General features: G+C 38.0%; 1 protein-coding gene across 1 annotated transcript in view; it reads right to left on the bottom strand.

The window, feature by feature from the left end:
• The window catches only part of LOC140481697 (centrosomal protein of 63 kDa-like), a 77644-nt gene that overhangs the window by 23139 nt on the left and 39719 nt on the right, over positions 1–14786 (bottom strand). Inside the window, exon 5 of the mRNA XM_072578273.1 lies at positions 11360–11497. Within this exon, the coding sequence (XP_072434374.1) occupies positions 11360–11497 (138 nt within the window). The remainder of the gene's footprint in view (positions 1–11359; positions 11498–14786) is intronic.

The following is a 14786-nucleotide window of genomic DNA, read 5'->3' as shown; positions in this document are numbered from 1 at the left end:
GATGCAGACCATCAGGTCCCGGGGACTTATCAACCTTCAGACCTAACTGTCTCTCCAATACCATTTCCTGCCTAATATAAATTCCCTTCAGTTCAGGTCCTTCAGCCACTATTACATCTGGGAGATTGCTTGTGTCTTCACCAGTGAAGACAGATCTAAAGTATCAATTCAACTCTTCCACCATTTCTTTGTTCCCAGTAATAAATTTACCCGTTACTGTCTTCAAGGGTCCAATTTTAGTCTTAACTGTTTTTTTTCTTTTCACATACCTAAAAAAGCCTTTACACTCCTCCTTTATATTTTTGGCCAGTTTACCTTCGTACCTTATTTTTTCTTTGCGTATTTCCTTTTTAGTTATCCTCTGTTGTTCTTTAAAAGCTTCCCAGTCCTCTGATTTCCCACTCATCACGAAGGGTGACAGTGGACTCAAAAATCAATTGTATTTCTGTCCCAACGATGTTGCCTGACCTGATGAGTTTTTATTCTTTACTGCCACTCTGCCTTTGGGTCTTCTTTTCCCACACTCTTCTAAATTCAGCTGACTGCCTCAGGGCTCTCCCTTGGCTTGCCACCATCAGTGGCAATTCTTAATGTTAGCTCGACACAAACCTTAAAATTCTCTCCCCTTACCTCTCCTCCTTACACCTCATTTTTCTCCTTTAAGGCCCTTCTTAAAACCTCTCCAATCAAGCTTTGATCATCGATTTAATATTTCCTGACATGGCACTGCATCCTTCATCGAGACATTTAATTATATCTAAAGTGCACCTTTTACCATAAATTGTTCTTGTTCTTGTCAGTCCTGCTGGTAGGACAGAACACACCCAGTCATTGTAATGGAGAAATTTGGTCTTTCCAGTTTTTCTTATGCCTCTTTGCAGCTATTTCAATGCAAGTGAACTTGCTAGACTATTTCAGAAGACAATTAAAAGATAACTCCATTGACAATAGATCTGGAGTCAGATAAAAAGAGACACCAGGTAAGGACAGCAGTTTTAATTTCCTTAAAGGATAGTAGTGAGCCTGATAGAATTCTGCTACAATATTCATCACCATCATTGATATTTCATTTCAGATTTAATTAATTTATTGAATGTAAATTCCCTAGCTGCTGTGATGGAATTCGAACTCCTGTATTAAGATTACCAGTTAAGGCCCCTCGGTTATTAGCTCGGCAATACCAACTTCACATTTCTGTGGCATCAGCACAGCAGCAATGTCATCAAATCAGTGAAAGAAATTAAGCAGTATATTGCTTGCATTTATTTTGACTGCATGTAACGGCCTAATTACATAAATGAATATTGACCTCGCATCTTTCAAGAAGTGGCACAGTTAATCTCCCTAATTGGAAATTGGAAATAATGTGAAATACTTTGTGAAAAACTTGTTTCTGACCAACATTTCTTCTAATGCTATTGGAACGTTTATTTTCTTTTGTCGTTATTATTTTTAAGTGTAGGAGATACATAAAGTACATGTTTGCAACATTTTATGACATCGCAAATACCTGACATCTCCTTTGATAACATTTAATTTCTTCCAACAGATTTTGTTGATCCTTCCGGTTCAATTCTTCATCGGTGGTTTTTTGCTCAATGCTAAGCTTCAGCTGCTCAATGATAGTCTCATCACTCTGTATGGTGTCTTGAGCACTCTCTATGCAACTCTTTAAGTACTTTATTTCTGATTCACATAGCTCAATGTGCTTCCTGCAATTCCAGTAAGCATCAGAACTTTGTGCCTGTTGATTTAAAAGAGTCATAACAAGAGTCCTTAGTTAGGATAAAAATACACTTTGAAAGAAGTGCTCAGTGATAAACTGTGAACTAATTCTCTTTTTTTGTTCATTTATCGAGACAACGAAGAGGAGCAAAACATGCAATCTACAAAGAATGTAGCAAGATCACCCTCTGATAGCTGGCAAGCACCTTGTACAAGAACAAAAACAAGTGATGCTTACTTTTGCCTCCAAATTACTACACCATCACAACCCCTCAAATATAAAACAAAAGCCCTCATCATGGCTTTCAATGGGGAACATCCTTTCCTCACTATTCTTTTTATAGGGAAAAAAGGATTCACGAAAAACTTGGTTATGCATAAAAAAAACTCTCTCCCTCTGAGTTATTTGCATCATCCACCTTGCTGAAAGCCTACCTTGAGAGCATTGATTCAAACTTTTGGGACATTTTTGTCTCATAGTGTTTGCCAATTTTCTGATGCTGTAGCAGTCTTCTGGATGAAGTCTTTTTAGTTGGCCTGCTGGGATTCCTATTGATGGTAGGAATCCGCTCAACCTGACCACAATATGGGCATCAATCAAAGAGAATGGGTTGGAGAAAATATAGAGGGATGCAAAAAGGAGGACTTGTTCCCTATGAATCTCGGTAGGCTGAACATTCAATGAAAATACAGAAATAACCAAAAAACCCAAAAGGACATTGTTTTGGCTACGTAGCTCAATGGAATACAAATAAGAGGAACTCATGATCCCCAAACTTGTCAAGTGACTCCCAAATGAAGAAATTACTTCACTATGTGAATCATAATCAATGTAAATTAAGCTGAAAATTAATAGCTATAATCACAGTTGATATGAATTACTAGTTGCATATCAAAAGGCAGATGATATACATCCCATGCAGTTACTCTGCTTTCCAGGCACTAATTTCAGCCAAGCAGTTTATTATAAGCTTAATGTTTGCCTGCACAAATCTGGTCTTTTTCTTTCAAACAGAAGCTATTGGATAAGTCCTGAAGTGGGATTCTACCCATCCAATCTTCAATGATAGGCACAATTCAGAACATTCTCAACTCTCAGCTCCCATCTGTCATGGTAGCTTGGATCTACCCGACTTGCCTTTACACCTGCAGAATTAGACTAATATTGGGCATTCGATCATTTGTAAACGAAATAAACAGCAGGTGCAGTCCTAAATTTGTTTTAGGAGCACTTCAGAATCCAGTCGTCCTACCTGACTTGCTGACTAACTCCTGTTGACTAACTCCTGTCTACAGTCCTCTTTCACATTTATCTGCCGCAGAGTAACCTCTTTTTAAACTTTCTTCCTCTCAGCTTTTCGATCAATGGTGTCTCAGTCTCATGGAGGATCACTTTTTAATTCGTTGTCCTTTTCAGATATTTTAAAGAATTATAAATTCTCTATGATCACCAATTTGCGAGCCATTTCGACAAAGTCGTGTGAAACATTTCAGCAATAACCACAGCATTATAGAACCCTTTCGTCTTCATTATTATTGGAGCTTTTAGAGTTGACAAATTTTATTGAATTGCTATTTATGATGTGCTGGATGTATTTAATGGAGATAAAGTGTGATTGAAGACTAATTTTTAGGAATGGAATTCAACCCAGCAAAGTGCAAAGTAATGCACTTGAAGAATTGAGGAAGCAAGGGATTACACTCTGAATAGTAAGGATGCTGGAAACTACTGATGATCAGAACGACATTGGTGTGCATATCCATAGATCACTGAAGATAGCAGGGCAGCTGGATAAAATTGTTAGAAAACACATGAGATACTTGCCTTTATGAGCTGTAGGGGGGAATACAAATGTAGGGAAATTTGACTGAAATTGTATAAAACGCTGGTTGATCAAACATGGAGTGCTGTGTGCAGTTCTGAACACCATAGTATAGGAAGAACGTGATTTCACTAGAGAGGATGCAGAGGAGATTTACCAGATGTTGTGTGAGCTGGAGGGCATGAGCAATGGAGAAAAAATTCGATAGGCTAGAGGTATGTACCTCAGAGCCTAAGACGGATGTCAGGAAAAGTGACATTCTGAACTTTTCACTGTACTCATGTATTTCTGTACTTAAGTACGTATGGCAATAAAATCTAATTCTAATTTTTTTATGAAGTAGCTAAAATTATGAGGGACATAGATGAAGTGGCTACAAGGCAATTTGTACATTAGTAGAGTGAGGTCAGTAAAAGGGGCCATATATTTGAAGTGAAGAGGTAGAAATCTAAGAGGAAACTTGAAGGGATGTTTTTCACGCAGAGGGTAGAGAGAGACTGGAACTTGCCGTCTGAAAGGATGGTTGAATCAGATATTCTCATAACATTTAGGCAATAGTTAGATATTCACTTGCTTTTTTGTAGTCTGCAGGACTATGAAGCAAAAGATGGAAAATAGGATGAGTGAAGTCAGATTGCTGTTAACCGACACAGATACAATGAGGTAAATTACCTCTGTGTTGTAAACATCTTGGCAACAAATTCTGTCCTTGTCAACAGAGCCAACATCCAGTGAAAGAAACAGTTAAAAAAAAATTCTCCATATAATTAATCCTCCATTTTATATGTATGTGAAGAAAAATTTGTCGATGCTGATGTGCTTTTTTGTCACCTATTTTGATTTTCAATGTAGTGATACCTGGCTGACCACAGACCACTCAATCATTGTCAACGCATTATAAATCTCCTTGCTACTACCATTAAAGATGGGATAATGTCTGTTTAACTGACAATATTTGTTTTAACTGATTTCTTTTATTCATGTAAATTATTTTGGTTTCATCATATACCAAGATGTGTCTTGATTCTTTAGGGAGAAACCAACGTTGCCAATGTTGATCATTTTTTCCCTTATAAACAAGAAAATAATCATACAGTTTTCCAGCTTATACATTCTCATATTCAAGTTCATTTAAAAATCTGTTGTTTGTTGCTGCTGTTCACTTGAAAGGACCTTTTACTGTCATGCATTCTCTCTGTAGACCTCTGTCCCGAAGAGCAATCTTTTATCTTTTGCAATATCAAAGTCAGTCATTGTCTTAAGTGTGATGCTTACATACAAGGCAAACATCGCATGGAAATTTTTCATAAATGTTTAAATTATTTTATGTCAAATGAGATGGATTTTATGGTAATGTCCTTTGAGAGTGAAAAGGCAAGGTTCCTCCTTAGATACTTGAGAATCAACTCCATGTACTTGTGAAATCTTAGTATGTTTGTAAAGTTTACTTCAAATAAATTTAAGAATTGTTGAAAGGATATTTCACTACCATGTTTTAGCTCTATAGGCCTCTCCGCTCCTCTGATCAACCTTTACTATCAAATGATTAAGCATATCAAGAATATGATTGTTACTGAAAAAGACAGTTAGATTTTCATCTTGCATGCACCAGGCATTCACAAGAATACCAATGCAAAGTGAAATAACACTTTATAATCATGACAGTAGACAGCTGATTGATTGACAAGTTACCTCTGATTGGTGGAGGTACTGCTTTGAAGAATGCACCATTTTAGATCATAGCTGACATTTAACTAGCAAGTTTTGTTTACATTTAATTTGGACAGGCTAAGTCTGGTTGTTCCAGGCATTGCCCTGAGGAATGAACTAGATTGGATCTGATTTATTTTGTTAAGTCGAAGCAGGTGTAATGAATATTTTATTTCTAGCCCTCCACTATCACCTGATGAAGGAGCGACGCTCCAAAAGCTAGTGTGCTTCCAATTAAACCTGTTGGACTATAGCCTGGTGTTGTGTGATTTTTAACTTTGTACCTTAACTATGATCAGCTTTTGAATAAAAGCTGTGTCAACCAGTGCTCTTGAACACAATAATTGGTTTATCAAAAAAATCTTCTATAATGAAGATACAATAGTTGGTTCTATATTTAGGAGCAAGTGGCATAGGGAGTAATCTGCAGATTAGTATTAGGCACCATGCTTGCTAATCTCCGTAATTCCTTGAAATCTACCTGCAGGACCTCATTGTTCTTTTTTTAATATAACAATGTCACTTCATTTCTATATTAGCAATAACAAATCATTCACAAATTGCAAACAACAGTGGTCCCCAGTATCAATTTGTGTAGTTTACCACTTTACATCTTTTGTAAAATGGCTAGATATCAACTACCTGACCTTTGCCTTTTGTTTTGTAGTCAGCTTTTCTTTTTAAAATTGCTTCTCCTACTTGTCCCTTGATTCCACATCATGTGATTTGTGTCACATGGTTACCTTATAATAGTTTATTGAAGTCTTTTTGAAAATCCAAATATATTGTAACAGGTGTAATATCTTTGTTTGTTCTTTCCATCAATTTTGGAAAACTTGAGAAGTTTGCATGGCCTCCTTTGCAGTTAAAACTATTCCAGGAGATAATTCAGTGCCTGATCATTCTTAGCAGTTACAGGCAGTACCTACATTTTCTAAGTGGGATAGATCCCCAAATCAGCCAGGTGGTTCAGTTCCTGATCGAAGTACTTCAGTGAATTGGAGTCGAAAGAAGAAAAGAATCATCTTGTGTCACCTAACTTAGGTGTGGCCTTATGTAACTTGAAACCATGATCATTAATCTGCCCTCTCATTAAAAAAAACTACCAAGTTGAAGACAATATACTCGCTTCATCATTTGAACATCCGACGATCCCTTGGTCTACTCTTTATTAAGCCCCATCTCTTTTCAGTAATCTCCTTTACAAAGATGACTTCACTCACAATACCTTACCCAACTCCATCTAACTTAACTGATCAACTCAACAGGGCTCAATTAAAACACTTTCCAAACCAGCCTCCTGTATACCTAGAAAGACACGGCAGAATCTGCAAGTTCTCCTCCAAGTCAGACACCATCTGACTTCGAACTATCACACTTTTCCTTCAGTATCACTAGTTCAATACCATTGTGGGCATACCTACAGTCAATATCTAAAGCATTCGAGGAAGGCAGCTTACCACTACTTTCTCAAGGGCACTCGGGATGGACAACAAATGTCTGTATAGCCAGTGATGCACATATCCGATGAATATGTATAATAATGAAAAAGAGGTTTTTAACTGAGACCTATAGGAGTCATCCTTTCTACACCTTTCCCAAAACCTGTATCACTCAATCAACATGAAAAATATTTAAAACTGGACACTAATCCAAATTTAACCTAAGGTGTTGTATCGGACAAAATAGTCCACCTTCTCTCATAATAGATGATTTAAAAACAAAGAACAAAGAATAAAATAGCACAGGAACAGATCCTTCAACCTTACAAGTTCTGAAATGCCAACATTTCTTCCTCACCTTCTTTAATATTTTTGACTGAATGATGTATGCATAAGTACTAAAAATGTGTCTACATGCATACTACTTCACTTTTCTAAGCATAATTTATCAGTTTCCCAACACATCAAGATTGAACTGAAGTATACAGCACCATCTACTGTCCTAAAGCTCTCCTGCATCTTGGTGTAATCTGCCTACCTTGCTCTTCAGCGAAATTTAGATAATCAAAATAGCAAAGTGCACGACACCCAACAAATATCCCTGCAAGATACCAGTGATAACTGGTTACCAAATAGATCCATGTATAAGCACTTTTTGACTCTGATCTCCAGCATATGCAGTCCTAACTTTCTCCTAGATCCATATATATCTATATTCACTTTCTTGCTAGTTTCTTGCTTTCAAAGCACTGCAATATCTCACTGTTAATTCCAGTGACTTAAAACCTATTTTTTCCATCGCTTTTTCATGGTCATTATAAATAATTTGCATATTCTCCCTGTGTCTGTGTGGGTTTTCTTCCACAGCCCAAAGATGTGCAGGTTAAGTGGATTGGCCTTACTAAATTGCCTGCAGTGTCCAGTGACATGGCTAGGTAGAATAGCCATGGTAAATGTGGGTTTACAGGGATAAGGTAAGAGGCTGGGTCTGGGTGGGAGGCTCCTCGAGGGGTTGATGGAGATTCAACAGGCCAAATGTTATCTTTTCACTATGTAAGGATTTTATGATTCTATTACTTGACTATCAAATTAAATAATATGGAGAACAATTATTCAGTTGATCCAAAAACTATCCAATGCTTCACATTCTTGTGGGTGCTCTTACACAAATTATAGCATGATCAACATTTTGCCAGGGCAAATTAATATAATTTTAATATTCTGTGTACAGTTTTTTATCCAGTGTTAAATAATATTAAATTCTAAAAAGAGATTATTAAAAGTCCATCAACTATTAAACATTTGTTATTCTGGGAATTATATTAAGAGAAGCAGCTATGAACAGAATGGCTGATGACATCAGACTACATGATGAGCTGTATTGGGAGCTCTTCCCTTTATATAGACAGTTTATTATTCAACAGAAATTGTTGGTTACAAGAGACCTGCACTGTCTGACACTGAGCATGCTAAAACATAATGGCCTCAGTAGGAGTTCCCTCCAAACAGCAGGAATGGTACCTAGAAACATCCACTGGCTAGCAAACTTAATCAAAGTTGAGCAATTGCAGCCATTTTCTAATGTTGCTGCAGTTTCTCCCATCTCACTTCAGTCAGATGAAAAAATTAAGCAAAACCAGGAAAGATTAGAACAATCTGAAGGTAATAAGTGAAGAAACCAGACCACCGAGTAGACAGACTCCAGCAGCAAAATAAAAAAAAGGTCTCAGCAGGTAGACACCAGTGGTAAGCAAAAATCAGCATAACATGGAGGAGAACCTCAAATTAGGCATAATCCTGTGAAACTGGCAGAACTTAGACTAAGCAGATTACAGAAGCAGGGGCAGTTGGGGAGACATTAGAATGTGCAGAGACCAACAATACATGAAAACAGCAAAACTGTGATGATAACCTCCAGTGCTTCACAAAACTAAAAGTGCAATCCGATTCCCAACACAGTATGCTTAAGTTAACCTTGTTTGATTTAGCCTCATTATGGAAAAGCCCCTCTACTACCTGAGCCATTTCAATATATAGATAACCTAGATCAAGTTGCTATTGGTGTCAAGGATTTTCTGGAAGCAAAATAGAGTTTTAATTCTTGGGGATTGAAAGCCTTGACATACGGCTCATCATCCAAAGAAATACCAGTACTCCAGCTAAAATGCAAAAGTGGGAGGGATTGAGAACTGCCATTGTCCTATTATTCCACTGTGGTTGGGGGAAGACCCCATCAGAGCAAAGATTGTCCATTAAAAACACAATCTGCCACCATCAAGTAAAGGCCATTTCAAGGTCATGTGGCACTATGAAAAATTCCCAGCTCCAAAGCCAAAAGGTATCTCAGCAGATCTGCACTACCTATTAAATAATAAGGGAAAACTGTGACAATAATTCATGGCCACAATTTTAAGCTGGACACTTGGGTATCCCTTCCAACACAGTATAGTGACTGAACTCTGAAATTATTCAGCCTTCACAGTTCAGGAAACATCCAACTGAAAGTAAAGGAACATCAAACTGCTATGTTCCAGTAAAAAAAAGATGTGAAATCACAGAAACACTCCTTGTACTTCATAATCAAGAATGCTTAGTAATAAGCCAGAGAGCTTGTTTGAATCTCCAATACATATCCAAGCAAACAAATTGCACAACAATGACATATTGGAATAATTCAGTCAGAATTCTATTCACAGGTCTGGGAAAATTGAGTACATCTCATACATTATGTTAAGACCATATACCAAACTAGTATGTGTGTCCATTGCGCCGAGGAGATGAACAGATCTGCATTCAAATTATGAGGAAGATAGAAGACAATATTTTTTGTCCCTGTTCCTAATGTGGTTACCCAGCTATCAACTCCTTTCCTTTACATCAACCTAAAGGTGGTTACTATCTGGGACTAAACCAGATATTGGCAAACATTATCAAATTGAGCCCAAGTTAATATCTAACCACGGATTCCACAGCTTTCCACTTCTTTGTCACCTGACTTTTACCCTGCCTTAAAACGTTGTCATGAAGCATGGAGCCATGGAATAATTTACAGCACTGGAGGCAGCCATTTAGACCATTGACTTGACATCAACACCCCAGCAATATAACTACAACAATTCAGCCAGAGCCATTCCTTATCCCCATTGTCCTGTAATTTTACTTCCCTCAAGTGTCCATCTGATGTCCTGGAAAATGGAGCTTCTGGTATAGTGGCAAGAATGCTATCCACTGACCTCTCTACACTGGTATTATAACACCTTCCAAATATGAGCTAGCTAAGCTGATTTATTTCTAGCTTCTTGAATACTTTTGATTTTATAAAGGTCTTCACCACTGGTGACTATGCATTCAGGAATTTTCTCCATAGACCTAAAAGCTGCTTTTGTGTTTCAGAGGCATAGCTTGTTTTCTTATCTTCCTTTGAAAGAGAGTTTGGGAATGTTTTATTACATTGAAGATTCTGTCTATTAGTTATTATTCATCCCTGGGGACTTCAGTAATATATAAATAAAGCAGAGTGCTTTTTTGTTTTGCTTGGGTTGATCATGGAATTGTTAGAAGCGTTCATTTTCAAAACAAAAAAGAAGCATGGTGAACTGCAAAGCATAACTATGATCACTTGTTTCAACCTGGAATAACATTATAGTAGAGAAATTCAGTGTTCATGGTAACTTGGCTGAGAAGAGCAGTGCTGTTCATTATCCAATTTAAGGATTCAGTTCTAGATGATGCTGGTGATAACTCTCAGTTACAATCTCACTGCTAAAATGTAAGCCTTCACATATTACTATTTGGTGTGGCTGACTTTGTTCAAGTGTCCCCTCAAGACTCAATGTGGGTCAAATCCTCTAACTCCCTTGGTTCTTCTAGCTGCTCCTACTCTACCCCATCTACTTACTGATAACCAATAGTCTCATACACAGACCTTACAGAGCACCGGCAATGGCATTTTTAGACAACTATTCTTGCCAAAATTCCTCTAGAGCTCTCAATTCAATGGATAATGGAGCAAATTGTGAAAACGTCACCCAGAGCTTAATAGCAATTGAAGGTAACTGGTAATTTAATGTAAGTTTGTTTTTGTAGGGCAATAAGATGTATTTTACAATATCAAATTTGTGGTTGTGCAGCAGATTTCCACCTCATGTGCTCAACATTTGACTTCTTGTAGATTTCATTAATTTAATCATAAATATATACAGATTTAAACTTTACGTAAATTCAGAATGGCCAAAGATGCCAATAGGATTTTCAGTCTTGAATTATTTTAATCCTGCAAGATCCATTGATTTCCACATTCAAAATCCTGATTTTCAGTTGCACTGTGTCAGGAAACAAACTTGCCATGTCCCTTTTGAGAGGTGGAACTTAATTAATTAATTAATTAAAAACAAGATTGCAAACATATCCTATCAGAGTAAAACATCAGCTGCTTCAAAATAAATTTGATTTGCCAAATCTTTGTTTTTTATCCTTCTTAACATTGTACAAAAGATCAACATTTTAATCAGCTTGGTAAATAGTTTGCCAATTATACAATGCTAAATAAAATCTTGCCCGCCATGCTAGCATATCTGAACATATGAGTATGTGTCATTAATAAAATCAATGCAAAAATATTCAAAACATTACAATCATAATTGGAGCAAAGACACTTACCTCTAAATTGCTATTTAGCATCTTTGGCTTTGAGTGGCTCTCTGCATTTTCACCAACGATCTGTAATTTGCATGTGTCTCTGGTATGCTTCAGTTGATGTTTCTGTAGTTTCTCGTAACTACTTTGTAGTTTATGGAGCTAAAGATGCAACTTCAAATCATAAGTAACTGAACTGTATAAAACAAAGCTTAAGTACTTCATCGGACTTTCTTCATTTCACCGATGCACCTCCATACATCAGGAGAATTGAATGGGATGTAGATCACAGCCTATTGAACCTACCCCTGGTAGAGAATAACTAGTGATGTCCTTTTCAGCTTCAGCACATAATGTAAATATGTAGTGCCCTTCACTACAGTATTACAAAGATATCTGAGAAAGTGTGTGTGTGTTGGTCAATGCTATTGAATAATTATTCCATTATTTTATTATTCAATTACTAAATAGATTTTCCATATGCCCTGAGCAAAACGGCAGAATGTGGAGGATACATCTTTGAAAACTGAAGGTCCAACAAGTTACATTCTCTTTATTACTAAATCTTTCATGGATTTCTGGAGACTAAAGCAATATAATTCAGGTTCAGGAAAAAGAAAATTACTTGCAAGGGCAGAGATCTTAGCTACTGAGAAAGATGTGGCAGGGATGCAAATCCTAAGAGATTTGCTCAAGTATGCAGCTTAATCTATATAACAGCATTGTAGATAATAACTGTGAAAACTTTTATTCAGAATTGTCATAACATAGCCAGAGTATAGGCAAAGTAACCTTCAGTTAAGTCTGGCATTTTCTTGGAGTTGGTAACAGTGTAAATGAGCAAAGCACATTTTCCAATGTTTGATGGTAATTTACTTGGGACTTTGGGAATAGAAGTGAGAGCAGTTGCCAGGTTTCTTTTCCCTCCAGAAAGATCAATACCTTGGAAGCAATATGTTCTGAGGTGATGAGAATAATGATAAGCACAATGATTTAATCAGTCCAAAGATCAGATTTGTACTGTGGAGAAAAACTTTTGCAATTAACTTCTCCTTCTGGAGATTACTCAATCAAACTCTTAAGGTTAGAAGATAAGAAGCTTATTAACATGCATTTGCACCTTATTAATTACAACCTATTCACTTCCCCTTCCCAATTAACTATGCACTTCAAAGCGTTGACAAAAACTAAGTGAGTTTCAGTCAAGTTTGCATGTCAGTGTCAAGTCCTAGTTAGTTTATAGCTGTTAAAGTTATTAACTTTACACAACCAACACTTGTTGGCATAGAAGTAGCATTAGTGGATATGACCAGCTAGATATTCTCTGGCTTTGAGCTACTGTTCTAGTACAGTTGGACAGCCAGGCATCTTCTGGGTGGTGTTTCAGTGCAGAGGGACGGTCAGGAAGATTGTGGCTGTAGGAAACAGTGTCTTGTACATTGAAAAGTCCTAATGGGAGTGGACATACTGCTGTACGTATGGTGCAGTGCCAAGGTCAAAGCTGCATACACCAACAGTTTGTGTGTCAGACATATTACTGTGCAAAAGCAAAAGGAAGGAATGTTTAATGGAGTGAAAGAGAAACATTTCTAGTCTGGGAGTTTGGCCACAGATAATTAGGTGGTTGACCACTGCAAGTCTGGGGATTTGTGCGATTGCAGGGCAAGGATTAGGATATGGTCAGCACAGGAAGTCAAGTAAAAACAGTCAGGGTGTTGTGTATCAGTTCATTGTAATACCGGTGGAAAAATTAATCTGGAGATTTGACCACAGCCAGTTGGGGCAGGGGTGGAATGGACTACAGTTACTCACCAAGTCATTTGGACTTGGTGGGTCCACGAAGTGGGCACCTCTGCAGCTAACATTACTAATAGGAACCATTAGTGATTGACAATGGGTTTTGTGTGATAGCAGCCCATGCGATGACAAAGCCTAGTGTGTGGGGGTGAGGGAAAGACAAAAGGGGTAAGGTGCTCAAACCCTGAAGTTGTTGAACTCTATATCGAGTCCAGAAGGCTGAAGAGTTCCCAAGAAGTGAGATGTTGTTCTTCCAGCTTTGCGCTGAGCTTCACTGGAACACTACAGCAAGCCTGAGGCAGAGATATTGGACAGAGAACATGGCAGCATGAAGTGACAGGCAACATAAAGGTCAGGGTTGTTTTTGCAGACAGAACGTATGCATTCTTCAAAGCGGTCACTCACCTACATTTTGTTTCTCCAATGTAAAGGAGCACATTGTGAGTAGCAAATACAGCAAACTAAATGGAGTGAAATGCAGGAAGGTGTTGCATGCCAAAGCTAGCAGTGATGAGAAGTTGGAATGATTCCTCAATCTTCTGTTCCAGTCTCCCGTACCTCTGTTACATCTGCTTGATGCTCCTGTGCCTGGTCCTGCATGCTGACCATATCACTATAGCCAAGCTTAGAAGGACTGAGTGGTTGCCTGGTTTCTGACAATCCTTGGAGTGTTATAGATCTTGGACATTTCCTGATCACCACTGGAGGTTTCAAGTCTTGCGCAGGTGTGTGTTTGGGCCATGGATGGTGAGGAGGGAGGTAGTAAACAGTCACATATTACACATTCAGCAATTGCAGGGGAAGGTGCCATGGAGGTTTGGGATCATGTTGAAAATGAAGAAAGAGTAGATCAGAGTGTTCAGTGCTTGATCACCTTGCCATAGGCCTTACCCACTCCTGACAGACCAGCCCTTTGCTATCTCACACAACCTATTGTCAGGTATTAATGGTCCCCATTAGCAGCTAATCATTCTCCCAACCAGAATTTTACCCAGTCTTTTGTCGACCAGACTAAGTTTCTCTCTCTCTTTGGACTCTATCTCCTCCAATCTTTTACTCATATCCTCTCCCCTAGCGCAGTCTTCTGCGCAAATACCAACTTTTCCTAACTATCATCTGTTCTGAAGAAGGGTCACTGGATCCAAAACACTAACTTTGCTTTCTCTGCAGAGATGCTGCCAGATACGTTGAGATTTTCCAGAAATGTCTTTTTTTTGTTGTTGTTAAATAATTATCAATGTCTGGCTGCAGCAATAGATTACATTTTGTGATGGCTGAACATGCTCCACATCTTTCAGATGTTGGAACGGGTACCAATCCTATAGATACAATAAGACTACAGCAGATGATATAATAATGCAAGCAAATATGTATTTACAAATGGCACTTTACATCATGATTTACCTTATGGTGGTGCAAGCAAACATTCAGACGGACACCATGGTAGCGTCTTCTCAACACATGCTAGAGATTTTATCCCCCTCCACCACCTCACTGCCACTGGAATGTCCTCATTAGGTTTCTTTTACCTTTACTCGCTTCCACAATGTCTAGACACAGAATCAATGTTTGGAGGTTTGGGTGAAAAGAGCCTGTTTTAGGTCCTGGTAACATAGAAGTCAGTGGCAGTTGGCCCCTACAACTTTAAACCTAG

The sequence above is a fragment of the Chiloscyllium punctatum genome, chromosome 9 (genome assembly GCF_047496795.1).
Source record: "Chiloscyllium punctatum isolate Juve2018m chromosome 9, sChiPun1.3, whole genome shotgun sequence".
Lineage (NCBI taxonomy): Eukaryota > Metazoa > Chordata > Chondrichthyes > Orectolobiformes > Hemiscylliidae > Chiloscyllium > Chiloscyllium punctatum.
The sequence above is the reverse complement of the archived record's forward strand: the minus strand, read 5'-3'. Positions and strand labels throughout refer to the sequence as shown.